This window comes from Aotus nancymaae, unplaced genomic scaffold, assembly GCF_030222135.1.
Source record: "Aotus nancymaae isolate 86718 unplaced genomic scaffold, 86718_ANA_hifiasm-v0.15.2.pri h1tg000041l, whole genome shotgun sequence".
Lineage (NCBI taxonomy): Eukaryota > Metazoa > Chordata > Mammalia > Primates > Aotidae > Aotus > Aotus nancymaae.
The window spans coordinates 40,253,970-40,273,129 of record NW_026988455.1 but is presented as its reverse complement, the minus strand read 5'-3'; the positions used below and the strand labels follow the sequence as shown (position 1 = coordinate 40,273,129).

The following is a 19,160-nucleotide window of genomic DNA, read 5'->3' as shown; positions in this document are numbered from 1 at the left end:
ATGCAAAAGAGCAATTTATGCCATATGTATTTACCTGGTGAAGCTTTTTCCAGTGCTAAATTTACTTCTAGAATGACAATTCATGTATTCATTCATTTAATTACTATTTGTGGAGCACCTAGCATGGGTAATCTAAGAGAACTATCCAGTACCTGGGTATTTCATGGCAAGCAAAGTAAAGTCCTTGCCCCTGTGGTGCTCAGTTGGGGAAATACTGTAAACAAAGAAATGACCAGAGGTTTTGGTCAATATAGTATAATTTCATATTTTTGTGATCCTCTGCAGTCAAATATTTGCTATACTTTCTTCATGCTCAAGAATTTTAAATAGGTGAGAAGAGCAAAGATGGCTACCAGATGCAGCCAGGAAGAGCTTCTCCCACTGAGAAACCAGACTATTAAGAAGATTGGCACACTCCAAGCAGATCTTCAGAAGGGAGGCATTGAGAGTGGATGGAGGGAGGATGTAGATTCTGTGCTGAAGTTGGAGGAAGCTTGGAATGCTAGGCTTAAGAATGAGTTCCAGGACTCATTCCTGGCCCCAAGTAGCTCCTGGGGAAGGGAGAATTAAATAGGTGTGGAGTTGCCCACTCTCATCATGGACCTCCATAATTCTAGCTGCAGGAGACTCTATGACCCCCATGGATATTTGAACTGATAAGGAGAGCTGCTTGAAGAGTTGGCAGAGACAGAACTCCAGACTGTGTGGAGTTCAAAGGATTTGGCAAAGGAAGGACTACAGTAGAGCACAGCCAAGGACACCCATCCCTGAAGGCTGACCATGCTCCTGTAAGCTTTGGCCTTTGCTGACTGTCAGACCAATACAGAGCAGAGCTGTCTTGCCCATGGAATGGGGCCATTCTAGTCTGAGTACCTCCCTTGTCTTCCAGCCTTTCCTGATGTTCATACCTGGCTGTACCCCCTTGCAGCACAGCCTTGGATGCCCAACTGGGACACTTCCTGAAAGCCACCACCATAGCTTCTTTGCTGGCAGACCCCACCCAACTGTTGGAGAGCTTCTGAAGACAAACCTCCACACACACACACACACACACACACCTGCAGCCTCCCCCCACTGCTGTGCCAGCATGCAGACATGCACGGACCCTGCTGCTCTGCTGCCACTGCCCCAACAAAGTAGTTTTGCTGGCACCCCTCACTGGAATGTTGTTGGTCACAGACTGGGAATACCTCAGCTCCTTCAGCACAACAGGTATTTAACCTTGAGGGGCCAGAGAACAAAGCTGTGTGCCTGGTCCTGTATCACCAGGTTACAGCACACAACCCAGGAGTGCTGAGCTGAGGCTGGGTCTCCTGAAATCAGCCAGAAATGAAGCCAGTTGACTAGACCCAATTTACATCACAGTCAAACCCTCAAAGGCGTCAAAGAATATAAAAGCAAAAAGCCCCATCCAAGAACTGCAACTTCAAAGATTAAAGAAACAGTAACTCACACAGGTGAGAAAGAACCAGCAAGAGAACTGGGGCAACTCAAAAAGCCACAGTGTGTTCTCACTTTCAAATGACCGCAGTAGCTCCCCAGCAGTGCTTCTTAATTAGACTGAAATGAATTTAGAATGTAGATGAAAATAAAGATTGTTGAGATTTAGTAGGAAGTTAAAACCGAATACAAAGAACCTAAGAATCCAGTAAAACAATACATTAATACATGAGCTGAAAGACAAAATAATCATTTTAAGAAAGAACCAAGCTGATCTGATACAGCTGAAAACCCCATTACAATAATTTCATAATACAGTTGGAAGTATCAGCAGCAGAACAGCATAAGCTGAGGAAAAAAATCTCAGAGCTCAAAAATGGTTCTTCAAATTGACTCAGTCAGACAAAACTAAAAAAGAAAGAATAAAAAAGAATGAACAAAGCCTTCAAGAAATTTAGGATTACGAAAAAGACCAAACCTATGACTCACTGACATCCCTGAGAAAGGTGGAGAGAGACCAAGCAAGTTGGAGAACATATTTGAGGGTACTGCCTATGAAAATTTCCCCATCCTCACTAGAGAAGTCAACATTCAAATTCAGAGAAGCCCTGCAAGATCCTGTACAAGATGACCATCCCCAGAACACAGCCCTCATATTCTCCAAGGTCAAAGCAAAATAAAAAAATATTAAAGGCAGCTAGAGAGAAGGGGAAGGCCACCTACAAAAAGAACCCATCACACTAATGGCAGAACTTTCAGCAGAAGCCCTACAAGCTAGAAGAGATTGGGGCCTATATTCAGCATCCTAAAAGAAAAATTTCAACCAAGAATTTCACATCCAGCCAAACTAAGCTTCATAAGCAAAGGAGAAGTAAAATCCTTTTCAGACAAGCAAATGCTGAGGGAAGTCATTACTACCACACTTGCCTTACAGAGGTCCTTAAGGAGGAGCTAAACATGGAAATAAAAAACTGTTACCAACCACCGTTAAAACACACATAAGTACATAGACCACTGATACTATAAAGCAGCTACACAATCAAGTCCACCCAACAACCAACTACCAACATGGTGACAGAATCAAATCTTCACATATGAATATTCACCTGAAATGTAAATGAGCTAAATGCCACATTCAAAAGGCACAGAATGGCAAGTTGGATCAAGAAGCAAGACCCAACTGTATGTTGTCTTCAAGGGACCCATCTCACATGCAGTGACACACATAGGCTCAAAATAAAAAGATTGATAAAAATCTATCGAGACATAAAGAGATTGATAAAAACATATCAAGCAAACAGAAAAGAAAAAAAGGAAGAGCTTGCTGTTCTTATTTCAAACAAAACAGACTTTAACAATAATCAAAAAGGACAAATAAGGGCATTATATAATGATAAAATATTCAATTCAGCAAGAAGACTTAACTGTCCTAAATGTATATGCACCCAACACTGGAACACACAGGTTCATAAAATAAATTCTTGACCTACAAAAAGACTTAGATAACTATACAATAATAGTGGGAGACTTCTGCACTTTACTGACAGTATTAGATTATCTAGGCAGAAAACTAACAAAGATATTTGGGACCTGAACTCAACACATGAACAAATGAACCTAACAGACATCTACAGAACACTCCACCCAACAACAGAGTGTACATTCTTCTCATCTGCAAATGGCATATACTCTAAAATCAACCACATGCACACCCATAAAGCAATTCTCAACAAATTAAGAAAAACTGAAATTATACCAACAACATTCTTGGATCACAGCACAATACAAATGGAAATCAATACCAAGAGGATCACTGAAAACCACACTATTACATGGAAATTAAATAGCCTGTTCCTGAATGACTTTTGGGTAAGCAATGAAATTAAGGCAAAAATAAAGAAATTCATTTGAAACTAGTGAGAACAAAGACATGACATACCAGAATCTTTGGGACCCAGTTAAAGCAGACTAAGAGGGAAGTTACAGCACTAAACACCCACATCAAAAAGTTAGAAAGATCGCAAATTAACAACTTAACATCACACCTAGAGAAACTACAGAAACAAGAGCACCCCAACCCCAAAGCTAGCAGAAGATAAGAAATAACCAAAATCAGACCTGAACTGAATGAAAGAGACACAAAAAGCCATACAAAAGATAAATAAATTCCTGAATTGTCTATTTGGAAGTATAAATAATATTGATAGACCACTAGTTAGATTAATAAAGAAGAAAGAGAGAAGATTCAAATAAACACAATCAGAAATGACAAAAGGGGCATTACCATCAACCCCGATGAAACACAAAAAAACCTTCAGAGATGATTACAAACATCTCTATGCACACAAACTAGAAAAATTAGAAATTGATAAATTCCTGAAAACATACACCTCCCAACATTGAATCAGGAAGAAAAAGGAACCCTGAGCAGACCAATAACAAATTCTAGAATTGAATCAGTAACAAAAAACCTATCAACCAGAGAAAGCCCTGGACCAGACAAATTCACAGCCAAATTCTACCAGATGTATAAACAAGTGTTGGTGCCAACCCTTCTGAAACTATTCCAGAAACTTGAGGAGGAGGGATGCCTCTTTAACTCATTCTATGAGACCAGCAGCATTCTGATACCCAATCCTAGCAGAGACACATGAGAAAATAAAACTTCAGGCCAATATCCTTGATAAACATAGATGCAAAAATCCTCAACAAAATAATAGCAAACCAAATCCATCAGCACTCCAAAAGTAATTTACCATGATCAAGTAGGCTCTATTGCTGGGATACAAGATTGGTTCAATGTAAACAAGTAAGTAAATGTGATTTATCACATAAACAGAATGAAAAACAAAAACCATGTGATCATCTCAATAGGTACAGAAAAGGCTTTGGATAAAATTCAACGTCCTTTCATGTCAAAAACTGAACAAAATAGGCATTGAAGGAATGTACCTCAAAATAGTGAGTCATCTATGTCATACTCACAGCTAACATCATACTGAACAAGCCAAAGCTGGAAGCATTCCCCTTAAGAACTGGAACGAGACAAGGATACCCACCCTCACTACTCTTATTCAACATAGTATGGGGAGTCCTAGCAAGAGCAATTAGGCAAGAGAAAGAAATAAAAGGCATGCAGATAGAAAGAGAGGAAGTCAAACTATCTCTTTTTGTGGGCAATATGATTCTATACCTAGAAAACCCCGGAGTCTCTGCCCAAAGGATCCTAGATCTGATAAACAACTTCTGCAAAGTTTCAGGATACAAAATTAATGTACATTTCTATGTAGCAATATTTTCCAAGCTGAGAGCCTAATCAGGAATGCAATTCCATTCACAATAGCCACAAAAAGAATATAATGTCTAGGAATATAGCTAACCAGGGAGTTGAAAGAGCTCCACAATGTGAATTACAAAACATTGCTGAAAGAAATCAGAGATGACACAAACAAATGGAAAAATTCCATGTTTGTAGTTTGGAAGAATCATTATTGTTAAAATGGCCATACTGCCCAAAACACTTTACAGAATAAATGCTATTCCTGTCAAAGTACAAATGATTTTTTTTTTTTTTTTACAGAATTAGGAGAAACTATTCTAAAATCCATATGGAACCCAAATACCCTGAATATCCAAAGCTATCATAAGCCAAATTAAAAAAGAAAAAAGCTGGAGGCATCACAATCACACTACCTGACTTCAGACTATGCTACAAGGCTGCAACAACTAAAACCACATGATACTGATAGAAAAACAGGCACATAGACTTTATTAGTCAGGGTTCTCTAGAGGGACAGAACTAAGAGAATATATGTATAAATGAAAGAAAGATTATTAGGGAGAATTGGCTCACACAATCACAAGGTGAAGTTTCATAGTAGGCCATCTGCAAGATGAGGAAGGAAGAAGCCCAAGAGTGACTCAGTTTGAGTCCAAAAGCCTCAAAATCAGGGATGCTGACAGTGTAGGCTTCAGTCTGTGGCTGAAGGCCTGAGAGCCCCTGGCAAACCACTGGTGTGAGTCCCAGAGTCCAAAGGCTGAAGAACCTGGAGTCTGATGTCCAAGGGCAGGAGGATGGAAGGAAGCATCCAACACAGCAGGAAGATGAAAGCCAGAAGACTCGACAAGCCAGCTTACCTCACCTTCTTCCCCTTTCTTTGTTTTAGCCACTGTGGCAGCTGATTAGATGGTGCCCCCCCCACATTGAGGGTGGGTCTTCCTCTCCCAGTCCACTGACTCAAATGTCAATCTCTTCTCGCAACACTTTCACAGGTACACCCAGAAACAATACTTACCAGCTATCTAGTCATCCTTCAATCCAATCAAGTTGACATCTAATATTAACTACCACATAGACCAATGGAATAGGTTAGAGAATCTAGAAATAAAGCTGCACACCTACAAGCATCTGATTTTTGATAAAGTTCACAAAAATAAGCAATGGGGAAAGGACTCCATGGGTAATAAATAGCATTGGAATAACTGGATAGCCCTATGCAGAGGATCAAAGCTAGACTCTTTCCTTTCACCATATACAAAAATCAACTCAAGGTGGATTAAAGACTTAAATGTAAAATCTAAAACTGTAAATTTTTAGTTTTTAAAACTAATCTATAAAAACTTTTGGGGTAGGCATGGTGGCTCATGCCTATAATCTCAGCACTTTGGGAGGCTGAGGCAGGTGGATCACAAGGTCAAGAGATCGAGACCATCCTGGTCAACATGGTGAAACCCCGTCTCTACTAAAAATACAAAAATTAGCTGGGCATGGTGGTACAAGCCTGTAGTCCCAGCTACTTGGGAGGCTGAGGCAGGAGAATTTCTTGAACCCAGGAGGTGGAGATTGCAGTGAGCCAAGATCGAGTCATTGCACTCCAGCCTGGGTAACAAGAGGGAAACTCTGTCTAGGGGGAAAAAAAAGCAAAAACAAAAAAAAACCCTTGAAGAAACCCTAGGAAATTCTATTCTGGATATTGGCCCTGGCAAAGACTTCATTAGGAAGGCTCCAAAAGTAATTGCAATAAAAACAAAAATTGATAAGTGGGACCTAAACTAAAAAACTTCTGAACAGCAAAATAAATTATCAACAGAATAAACAGACAACCTATAGAATGGAAGATAATATTTGCAAACTATGCATCCAAGAAAAGTCTAATATCCAGAATTTATAAGGAACTTAAACTAACCAGCAAAAACAAAACAATAAAAAACCATTAAAATGGGCAAAAGACATGAACAGACACTTCTCTCTCTCTCTCTCTTTTTTTTTTTTTTCAAATCTATTCTGGGTCACGTTAGCTTATGGTCAGTATGAGGCCAAACAGACACTTCTCAAAAGAAGACACACACATGGCCATTAAGCATGTAAATGATTACTCAACATTACTAATCACTAGAGAAATGCAAAGTAAAGCCATAATGTGATACTATCTCATACCAGTCAGAGTGACTATTATTAGAAAAAAACAAAAAAACAGATGCTGGCAAGGCTGTGGAGAAAAGGGAACACTTAGATGCTATTGGTGGGAATGTAAATTAGTTCAGCCACTGTGGCAAGCAGTTTGAAAATTTCTCAAAAAACTTAGAAATATTATTTAACCCAGCAATCCCATTACTGGGTAAATACCAAAAGAATATAAATCATTCTACTATAAAGACACATGTACCCATATGTTTACAACAGCACTATTCAAAACAGCAAAGACATGGCATCAACCTAGATGCCCATCAATAGTGTACTGGATAAAGAAAATGTAGTATATATACACTATGGGATACTATGCAGTCATAAAAAGAATGAAATTATGTCTTTGCAACAACATTGATGAAGCCAGAGGCCATTATCCAAGTGAATTAATGCAGGAACAGAAAACCAAATACCACATATTCTCGTGTGTAAATGGGAGCTAACTATTGAGTACATATGGACACAAAGAAGAGAACAGTGGACACCATGACTTATGTGAGGGTGGAGAGTGGGAGCAGGGTGAGGATTGAAAAACTACCTATTGGGTACTACGCTCATCATCTGAGTGGTGAAAGAATCGGTACACCAAACCCCCACAACATGCAGTTTACCCATGTAAGCAACCTGCACACGCACCCTCTGAACCTAAAATAAAAATTGGAAAGAAAAAAGTAATAGCTAAAAAAATCATCTGGGGGAAAATAATTTAAAGTAGTAGTACCTCCTTGTCTTCAGGGGATATGTTCTAAGACCCCCGGTGGATGCCTGAAACTGTGGGTAGCAAATTCTATTACTGTCGATTGGAACACGTTTCTGTTCATGTCTTCCACCCACAAATTTCATGACTTTTCCACCTCAACTAAATTTTAATCACACAATGTGACCATCACTTTTGCAGTTTGAGGTACAACAGCAAAACTACCATTAATTTCTTTTTCCTTCTTCACAATTTCACGGATAGAAGACTCGTTCTTTCCGTAGATCTTAGCAACCTCAGTGAATGATTTTCTTTTCTTTCCTTATTAGGTCAAAAACTTTTGCTTTTTCACTTAAAGGAAGAACTTTATGTCTTATCTGTGGCATATCTGAATTGCCAGCATCGCTGCTCTTGCACTTTGAGACCACTAAGTGAAATAAGAGTTACTTGAACTGAAGCATTGCCTAACTGCAGTCGTGAGCCTGATAGCTGAGAGGGCTACTAACAACATGGATCCACTTTGTATCTACAGAATGCATCCACACTGAACAAAGGGAGGATTCACATCTTGGGCAGGGTGAAGCAGGAGGGTGAGAAACATGAATTGTTTTTTGGAGTTTTCCATTTAATATTTTTGGAACCATGAACTGATCATAAGTAACTAAAACCAAGGAAAAGAAAGAACTAGTCCACATGTTGTTTAGTATCACTTTTATAGTAATTTTCTTTTTCTTGTGTGGTCTTATCCTGTGGGCTTCTAGAAAACTGTTTTCTACCTGCCTCTCAATCTCCTTTCTCTTCTCAACTTTCATTTTAGCAGAGGCTACATTATAGTGACCCTGTTGGTTCAGGATTTAAAAAGGCATTTATTTGATTTATTAAAAACCTCCACATGTACCCATGAAATAACCAAATGACCTCAGGGTATAAGTGGAACCTGCAAACTTGTGGTCCAAGGCAAGAAATTCGGTATAAAAACCTTAGGCTACAACATATATGCTAAAATTGCCTTTGCCAACTCCCCTGGCAAAGCAAACGATGTATTGAAATTGTTTCTCACGGATACAGTGGTTGAAAACGATAGCAGTCTCAAAAAATGAGCAATTTTCATAAATATGTATATATTTTGCTCTATAGACCAAGAGTAGAGTTTATAGCCATTGGGGCCATATCTCAATAAAAATGTGTTGCAAGGAGATTTGTCTTCGGCATTCTTCCTTATTCCTTTCAGTATTCCACTTCTTTTCACACCCGTTCTGATGTTAGATCTTCCCAGTCTGCTCATTCAGTTTGGGCTCCCTTCTCGGGGAGGCTGTCTTCAGCTCAAAACTTTGTCAGTGATAAAATTCTTTTCAAAATTTATCTGCCAAGTAGCCACTTTTATTTGAAGCCCTGCCCTTGGCTCAATGACAGTGCAAAAATTGGACAGTGGCATATCAATCAAAGAAGTCATTTTCTTCCTAGGTTAAACCATAGGGAATGTCTACTTTCGACCCATTTTTACCTAAAAAAAAAAAAAAGGCATTTTGTATGGCTTTTCATACCTCATAGTATCCTAGCTTGAACACTGGAGCAAAGTCAGAAAATCTGAGCCCTTGACCTATCTCTGTGGTTCACTACTGGATAATGTCCAGAAAATTATTTCATGGCTTTGAGCTTCAGCTTCCTCATCTGTAAAAATGAGAGTAACTACCTTGACTTCTTGCTGAGATTTTAAAGAGAACAAATGCGAAAACACAATCACCATTTACGAAGGGTAAAGTGGTAGATGGATGAAAGGAATAATGATATATAGTTATTTTTCCTTACATGCTAGCCTATTTAAAATGCATAAGTTTCCATGATAAGTGTGGCTAACAGTGGGGGAACATGATCTAGAGACACCTGTCAACCTACAATGTCAGCTTTGTGTCATTGTGCCCCTTTCTTCTTTGGGGTTTATATGACTATAATATTTTAAAAACGAAAACCTTATGGAATCATTTTATAATATGTGTCATATGAAATTTTAATGTTGCTATTTATAGTGAAAGGGAAAAAAGGAAGTGGAGTAAATGGAATATAGATCTCTAACCACTAAAATAAACCCGTGAGCAAATGCACTTTAAGTTCTTCAAGCAAGTATATATGTGTGTGTGCGTGAGCGCGTGCGCACATGTGTGTGTATAAAATCACTGATTAAAATATATATAAAATCACTGATTTATGTATATATATAAAACCATTTGGCATTGAGATTGTATAAAAATGTTGATTTTTCTTCAAGAATTGTAGAATAGATTGAAATTTAATGTATGCAATGTAATCTCTCTTTGGGAGGACATTCTAGAGGGAATTAAAATTTACACAGGAGTTTCTTTGCCTGGTTTAGTCCATCCAGAGGCTTCAGATGGTCTGGAAACCAACTAAAGTTGTGTGGAGCAATGTAAACGTCAGTACATGTGGATTTTCCCCCTGGGGAGGGACTAAATAATTTTCATCATATTCTTAAAGGGATTCTTATCCTACCAAAGGTTAAGAACTAATTTTCTCAGTTTAATAAAAATATGTTTTTGGCTGGGTGCGGGGTGGAGGGAAGGGGAGAGGAAGGACGGCGGTGGGTGGGGAGGATGGGGAGGGATATCACTGGGAGAAATGCCTGATGTAGGTGATGGGGTTGGGAGGGATGGAGACAGCAAACCACCATGCCGTGTATGTACCTATGCAACAATCATGCAGGATGTAGGATGTGCACATGTACCCCAGATCCCAAAGTACAATTAAAATATATATATATATGTTTTTGTATATATTTTGAATCATTTAAATCTTCAGTGCTTATAGTAGTTTATTAGTCTTGAAGGCCTGGAAAGTGAATCATTTAAACAATTTAGCAAAAATAAAATTTAAAAAGAAACTTTTCTGGTCATTAGAACAAACTTGTTAAAAAATATATCTTTTTCCTATTGCTTCTCCACTTCAACTCTCATGACCATGTTTTATTTCTCTCTATTCTCCCTGTCTCATTTTTTTCTGGCTGCTGGGTTAAACTTCTTGTTTTGCAGAATGACCAAAAACATTGGTGATGATGGAGGTGGAGATGACAACACTTTCAATTTTAGCTGGAAGGTCTTTACCAGCTGGGACTACCTGATTGGCAATCCTGAGACGGCAGACAACAAATTTAATTCTATCACAATGAACTTTAAGGTAGAGTCATCAACTTCAAAAGCCTGCTTTTTGTATTTCTAGGAGTAAAATTGGAGGCATTCCATCTGGTCCAGCTAGTGTAGTATCTTGATAATTTACAAGGAAGATTAACTCATGATATCTGCCTACCAGGATCTTGCCATGGTTCTGATTATTACTGGAAAATCTTCCATGACCCACAACAGCACAATTATCCCTTAAGGACTTCACTAAATCTAGTAATAAAATAACGTTACTGGATTGAAACAGGACACCATGAGTAATCAGAGTCAGATATTTTTAAAACTAGAACAATATTCACTAATTATTTACAGGAATAAGCATAATATTTAAAATGACCCTAAAACTTTGTTTTGTAGTTTAAAAAAAAATTCACTGGGATGAAAATTTTTAGAATAAAGACTATCCTAATATCAGATCAATCACAGATTGTTTGCAAAATTCTTCCTTCTGTCTCTTACTTGACATCATTTTTTGGCAAAGTTCACCTGGTTTGTAGAATGTCAGATTTAGTCTACATTGTCATTCCTCACATTCTGATGATTGTAAGAATAACTTTTGAGTTTATGATACTTTTAAAATGTGGCTAAGATATTCTATTTTGGGTTGTTTGTTTGTTTGTTTGCATGGATACAGGAAGCCATAACAGAAGAAAGAGCAGCCCAAGTAGAAGAAAACGTCCACTTGATCAGATTCCTGAGGTTTCTTGCTAACTTCTTCGTGTTTCTAACACTTGGAGGGAGTGGATACCTCATCTTTTGGGCTGTGAAGCGATCCCAGGAATTTGCACAGCAAGATCCTGACACCCTTGGGTGGTGGGAAAAAAATGAAGTTCGTCTCTGCATGCTTTTTATGTGCTTAGAACCTGACATTTGTTATTTTGTGGGTCATGCTTCTTTGATGGAACATTTAAAAAGGCCACTCTTTACCTATCCCCCATCCTGCCCTGACAGTTAACCAATCATGTTGCTCATTTTCCATTCTCTTCCAGTCTTATTTCTAAATCTGTACTGTCTGTTTTTCATTTTGTGACATGATGGAAAATTAGAGTCAGAAAAGATATTTAAAAACATATAGTCCAATCATTACATTTACAGATGGGATTGCTGACTCTCAAGAGATTGCATGATATGTTTATGGTCACAGAGTTAGGAAAAGAATTAGGATGAGAACCTAGGAGTCTTGACTTCGAGTCCAAGGCTCGCTCTTGTTGTTTTCTCCAAGTCCTTCATCTGTCAGTAAAAGATCAAATTGTTGCCTGAATTTTTTGAAGTAGCTGTGATAAAGCCACCAATTCCTATGTTGATCTCACTGGAAACACAAAGGTGGAGATTGCTTCTCCACCTTTGGGCATGTCTGGGCTTCCCTCTGTTTTTCAGTAGAAGCCTAGCTGCAGCATCTCCATCTCCATTTCCTCCTGCCTGTACTTTACTTCCTCTCCCTCTAAATGCTATTCAAATGAGGAAGGCCAGTTCTTTTCCAGGAATTAAACATTATGATTGTAATTTGCCTTCAGAGTATCTGCCCACTTAGTGGAGCAGAGAACGGAGGTTAGAGGTAGATCATTTAGAATTAGAAAATCACTGGTCATGAGTTGTTGCTAGAGCCTGTTCCCTTTCATAAAATGTTTATGTGTATAATGTGACATCATTTTGAGCTTGGGCATTTTCAAAGTGTGCACAGATTTAGGCTGTGGGAAGTGTAGACTTCCCACACTGAAGCTTTTGTAGAACTGTATAGATCAAAAGAATTAAAATATGTCTTTATAAGCATAGAATTTCCTAAAAAATCTTGGACAGCAAATGATACAATCTACTTACAAAAACAGGTTCCAAATAACATTCTAGGTATTTCAGAAATGGTACCAATAGAGATGGGACTAGATATTTTAAAGACTTTAATATACAGTCATTTCATGAAAACTTATAAAATATAAGTTATTCAGCAGAGGGAGTTTGTTTATTTGAAATGAAAAATGGAGGAACACCTCAAAGCATTTATTAAGTTTGCTTTCAAAATTGTCTCATAATTGTAATAGTACATGGAGGCAACATTATCATGCAGCTTTGGTGCATTATTTATATTGATTATGTTTTTGTATAAATGAACTATATTAAAGGATGGGTAGTTGATTATCATTAAAATAACTATATTTTGTAAGAACCTCTTTAACATCTATTTTAGGGACCCTATGAGTTTTGGGGGCCAGTGAAGGTAATAATGGAGATTCATGAGTAACTTTACAAATTTGATGAAACCAAATTTAAATTTACCTTGCATAAGATTGTACAGGATCTGCCAAATTTTCTTTACATTAGCCTAAAATTATAGCATGCTGATTTTGTATTATGTCATGCTGAGATTTGGATCCTGTTGGTCATACTTATATAATGTTTTAATAAAAATGACAAAAATCTAATAACACTTGTTTTCTAAATATAGTCCAGTAGTTATTATAATTGCTCACACCATGAAGTCCACAGGAGAAAATAGGAAATGTTTAGTGGTGACAATTTGGGCCAGATATTTGAAAAAGGATACAGTCACCAGAGTTACCTATATCTGTTTTTCCCCATTAGAAAATTAGTATATGTTTTGGATTCTTTTTATTGACTTCCAAATAATATCACCATAAGGCTGCCAAACATCCAGGAAATAAGAAGCACATGTTTCTTACTTTTCATGTTTCTATTCCTTCTTCTCCCTCTCTCCCTCCTCTCCCCACCCCTGCATTATTCTCTTGTCTCTGGAATTATAGCTCATTCTTTCACTTTTGAAACTTTTCTACCTTGGCTTCCATAACATTATGTCATGTGTTCTCCATTTGTTTCTCTGAATATCTTGTTTCCTTTAATAAAACTCATTTTATGTGGGGTTTTCTTTGACCTTAAAAGTTTACATTTGCCAAAATTCAATATTTAGACTTAAGCCCATCTCAGGGAATTAATCCATTCTAACTGATTAGCCCATATACTGATGATTGTCAGATTAGAATTTTCAGTTTGAACCTTCTCCTCAAGCAGATCATTTCAATTTCTTTGGAAATCTTGTTGTGAAGTATGTCACCATATCAGAATCAGCTACCACATAGAACAATATGTGTTCTCTGTGTAGAGATTGATGCAAATTGCCGCCCTCGTTATACCAGGTAACAGACTCTTACTACTGGCACATACACACACTCACACACATGTCTATCTTGAAAATGTGAGTTGAATATTGTCCTTGTCTTTTATTGAGATCAAATTCTAAACATGCATAAAATAATCTTTTTTAGTCTTAAAAGAGATCAAAGAAGCGTAGCTCAGAATCTTCTGAAATTCTGGCAAAAAGCAGTAATAACTTTTAAACACTATTAACCTAATTTCTCTCTTGTGCCTCCTTGTAGATGAACATGGTTATGTCCCTCTTAGGGATGTTCTGTCCAACATTGTTTGACTTATTTGCTGAATTAGAAGACTACCACCCTCTCATCGCTTTGAAATGGCTACTGGGACGCATTTTTGCTCTCCTTTTAGGCAATTTGTATGTATTTATTCTTGCATTAATGGATGAGATTAACAACAAGGTAAGCCTTGTTTCTGGATTGCCCTTGCCATAAGAGTGCTTGCTGTTCCATTCTCAGTTTCAAGTTTGCCAGAAATGCCTTTGAAATCTCTGTTGTCTTCATTTTTCTTTCTTTTTGCTTTCTAGATTGAAGAGGAGAAGCTAGTTAAGGCCAATATTACCCTTTGGGAAGCCAATATGATCAAGGCCTACAATGCATCATTCTCTGAAAACAGCACTGGACCACCCTTTTTTGTTCATCCTGCAGATGTACCTCGAGGACCCTGCTGGGAAACGATGGTGGGACAGGTAATGCCATGAACAGAAATGTTTGCAATTAGTATATTAAAAAAAGAGCAGAGTCAATATTTCTTCCATAAGAGTAGCTTTTTAAAAATTGCTTTTTAGTAAAAATAGTTAAGATTTGTTTAATATTGACTGTGTGCTGGCGCTGAATTTCATGTATATTATCTCATGCTATTTGCGAATCTATCCCTTGAGGTAAGCACTATTTGTATGCCCCGTTTACAGTTGCATATAAAGGAAGGATAGTTGAAAAGTGTGCAAAGAGATGCTTACTATCTGTGTTATAATAAAGCACTCGATTTCAATACAGGCCAAAGCAAATATTTAAATGGAACTCTATTTAGTATTACTTGTTTGCTGTAAAACAAAATAAAACAAAACAAACAAACAAAAATGGAGTCTTAGGGAGTGGCCAGGATAGCCAACTAGAAGCAGCTAGCGTGCGTGGCTCTCAAGGAGAGGAATAGAAGGGGTGAGTAAATACAGCACCTTCAACTGAAACATCCAGGTATATGCATGGGATCTAATCAAGGAAACAACTTGACCCATGGAGAGCAGAGAAAAGCAAGGCAGAGTGACAGCCCACCTCATAGTGACATGAAGCCAGGGGACCTTCCTCTGCCCAGGGAAGCTGTGAGTGAATGCACGACCCTGGGAACCCATGCTTCTCCCATGGAACTTGGCAACCCTTGGGTCAGGAGATTCCCTCATGAACCTACTCCACCAGGGCCTTTGTCTGACACCAGAGCTTTGTAAAGTCTCAGCAGAGCAGCCACTTAAGCACATGCAGAGACCTGGGAGCCTTAGATACCTGGGATTTTCCTTTTCAGGCTTTCCGTCAAAAGTAGCTGCACCTCTGGCAGAACAGGAGGTTAAAACCCCAAGAACACCCCTTAGGAAAGGGGCTGAATCCAGTGACAGTCTGCAGGCCCCACTTCACAGCACCTCACAGAATGAAACCCACTGGCTTGGAACTCCAGCCAGTCACTGGTAGCAGTGTTGAACCTCCCTGAGACAGAGCTCCTGGGAGAAGGGATGGGCCATCATCTTTGCTGTTTGCTAGACTTAGCCTTTCCAGCCTTCAGGCTTCAGAGTCCAAGCTGACCAGGGGCTGAAGCAGACCCTGAGCACAGCATAGCTGCTCTATGAAAATGTGGCCAGACTGCTTTTTCAAGTGGGTCTCTGATCCTGTTCCTCCTCACTGGGTAGGACCTCCTAACTGGGGTCTCCAGCCACCTCCTACAGGTGTGTTTGGGCCAGCAACAGGTCTGTACATTTCTGGGATGGAAGTCCCAGAGGGAGGGCCAGTCTGTCATCTTTGCTGTTTCACAGCCTTCACTGTTGATTCCAGGGAATAAAACATCTGAGGTGACTAGGGACTGATGCAAGCTCCCAATATAATGCAGCCACCCTATGAAAAAGTGGCCAGACTTTTACAAGGGCACCCATTCCCATATCTTCTCACTGGACAGGTACTCCAGGTCTAGGCCTCCAGCTACCCTCTGCCAGAGCTATTGAGCAAGTTGCAGCTCTGTAACCCTCTGGACAGTATTCCCAGGGTCGACTGAAAGCCTCTCTGTCACTACCTCTGCAGTAGAACTGCCCTTGCTACCCTTGGACTAACAAAGGAGCGAAGACCCTAAGTGCCTACCCATACCTCCAACAAACTGCAGGTGACTCCAGGAGAGGAGGCCAGTCTGTCTCTCACAGGTTCTACCTACTCCCCCCACTGCTTGTCACCAGACAGGGAACCCCCAGCTTGGACCCACAACATAGACCGTCCATCCTGGGCTAATTGCAAGGAGTGATTGCTGACCTGCATCTCAGTGGGATGGAGCCCATACTAAGAAATTTAAATAATGTCCATTTTTGTTAAATAATTTTCCCTTAAGAGAAATAAAATACTATTTTAAGTTATTTATTTTAATGATGATTTTGTAAATAACCCCAATTGAAGACTAGCCATACTTTACCAGAGAAAAGAAATAATGTTTCATCTGGCTTTCTATCCCTTAAGGGAAACCAAGGCAAGGCAAATAAAACCAAAGAAAACCCAAGAAAAATCCACTTCAGATCTCTCATTTTTACACAAATCCAATTTATATTTTGAAAAGCTTTTATTATTTTACTTAGTTAGAATTGATATTCCTAATGTGCATTCCATAAATTGATTTTGGGGCTTCAGATTATCATTGAGAACAGCTTTTGTGCAACAGTTCAGTTTAACAGTGATTTGGTCTTTGTGACATTATTTGAATAATTTTTTACTGTGTTTTTTTTTGTAAGATAACATGAAAATTGAAGGACTAGCATTAGTCTTATAAAATTCATATAATTCAAACAAATAGTGAATCATATCTTTAGTCTAATCAGGTGCTCGTTGAACTTAGGCCAATCAATTATGATTCCAACTGTGAAAGAAAAAATAAGGTAAATGTATATAGTGCTAGACATGTATCATTAATAATTGAATACAAAAATTATGGTATAATTGAGAATTCTATTTTACTTTATTCATTAAGCTTTCAGAAACCAGATAAATCTCCCCCATTCAAGTTATATGATATTAATTTGATTTCCAGACATGCACGTTTTATACAGCTTACAGGAACATAGTACATATGAAATAAATGAAAGTTGTCTGCACTTAATAGAGGAGTGCTTGTGATTCAGGATGGGGTAGACAGAATAATGACCCTCTAAAACTGTCCACATTCTAATCCCTGAAACAGTAAATATGTTACATGGTAAAATAGACTGCAGATAAAATTAAGTCAAAGATCTCAGGTTGAAAGAATTATTGTGGATTATGTGAGTGGGCTTAATGAAATCGTAAGGATCTTTATAAGCAGGAGACAAAGAGAAAAAGTCAGAAAATTGAGATGTGACAGCAAAACCAGAGGTTGGAGCGATGTGCTTTAAAGATGGAGGAAGGAGATCAGAGCCAAGGAATACAGGTGGCCTCAGAAACTGAAAAAGAAAGGAAACAGATTCTCTCCCCATGTCTGCACTTTGATTTAAGACTTCTGATTTCCAGAACTGTAAGAAGGTAAATTTGTGTTGATTTAAGCCACTACATTTATGGCAATTTGTCACAGCAACAGTAAGAAACGAGTTCACAGTGGTACTTGGGTCTCCATATTCCAAGGCTCTTTGGAGTAAATCTGGCGATGGTGCTTAACACAAACTGTTTTATCACAACTGAGCTGCTCCCTAAATCTTGAGCACATGATTCAAGAAACGAAAATATAGAAAGTACAGTTTTCAGAAACTGAAGGAATTTGAGACATTCTCTTCTGCACATCCTGGAACACAGGTTGGCCTGAAAGTTAAGAAACCTGCTCTTTAACAGGCAAAAACACCAGTTGAACAGGATTAATAGAATTAGTTGTAAAGAGTAGGATCTGGGCTGGCCATTTCTGGAGTGAAGGAATATATTAATTAGATAGGAATGTGAAGGCAATCTAGGAGAACGTTTCAGATGCAGATGGTTCTGCAATAGTCCCACACATACTGACTTGAAAGAAAAGAAGTACCATTTACTTAATTCTCCACCTTGGAAGCCCATGGATTATGCTGCTTGTCTTGTCTTTTTTTTTTTTAATCCTATCTGAAGTGGTTTTCCTTGCTTCATCATCTTTCCTTACTGCCATTTGTAGTTGGATTTCTCCCTTCTCTTTCACCTTCCTTTCTCCAAGGAATCATTAACGTCTGAAGAAGCGGGCCAAGGGAAAAGGGGTTGTTCTGACTGGAATGTCGACTAGGCAGATAGAATCTCTGGGAACAAAGAGAACATATAGTTCATAACAGAGCTGAGTACTGGAAAGCTCTGGCCTTTAAGAGATCAATATCTGTATCCATGCATCTGGAAAATTTCTATTCTTTAATTGCTTAAAAAATACACCTCCAGAAGAAATAGTAAAAGGCAGCTTGTTTGCATGTAAAGTTAGATATGCACCCTCATGCATTGTTCTGTGAGAGCATCACAGAAGCTTCCTCTTCTCCATGGATGCCCTCTGCTTTGATTATCTCCAAGGATGTTGTGAGACTCAAAGCTCTTATTGTTTTGAATATAGGATAATGTGACTGCTCCTTTACTTCTGCAGATTCCCAGGCATTCCTTTAGTTTCATTCCTAATGGATTTGATGAGCTGCAGAGCCATTCCTCCTTGAAGCTATATCCTGAGGTCTGCGCTTTGGGGAAGGGGAGAAAGCAAGATAACCACAATGATGGCTAATGTGCCAAGTGTTTTCTCCTCGAATTTTTATGTTTCATTCTGAGATACATTATATTATGATTCCCATTTTGTAGATGAGGAGACCGAGACTTAGAAAGGTAATTTACTCAAGACCTCTGAGAAAGTCAATGACAGGAGCCCCAATTTAGCCTGCATAATCTGCTTACAGAGTTTGTGTCTTTGTTCACAGTGCTAAAGTGTCCCCCAGTTAGCATCGACACACTCTCCAAATGTCTGCCTTGCAACATCTGTATTTGGCGGCCCTTTATGATGTTCC

At 38.6% G+C, this 19,160-nt stretch overlaps 1 protein-coding gene across 1 annotated transcript in view; it reads left to right on the top strand.

Annotated features, from left to right (window-relative positions):
* Positions 1–19,160, top strand: part of TMC1 (transmembrane channel like 1) — a 479,796-nt gene that overhangs the window by 427,690 nt on the left and 32,946 nt on the right. Inside the window, exons 12-15 of the mRNA XM_064361646.1 lie at positions 10,649–10,793; positions 11,430–11,624; positions 14,182–14,361; positions 14,487–14,648. Of these exons, the coding sequence (XP_064217716.1) occupies positions 10,649–10,793; positions 11,430–11,624; positions 14,182–14,361; positions 14,487–14,648 (682 nt within the window). The remainder of the gene's footprint in view (positions 1–10,648; positions 10,794–11,429; positions 11,625–14,181; positions 14,362–14,486; positions 14,649–19,160) is intronic.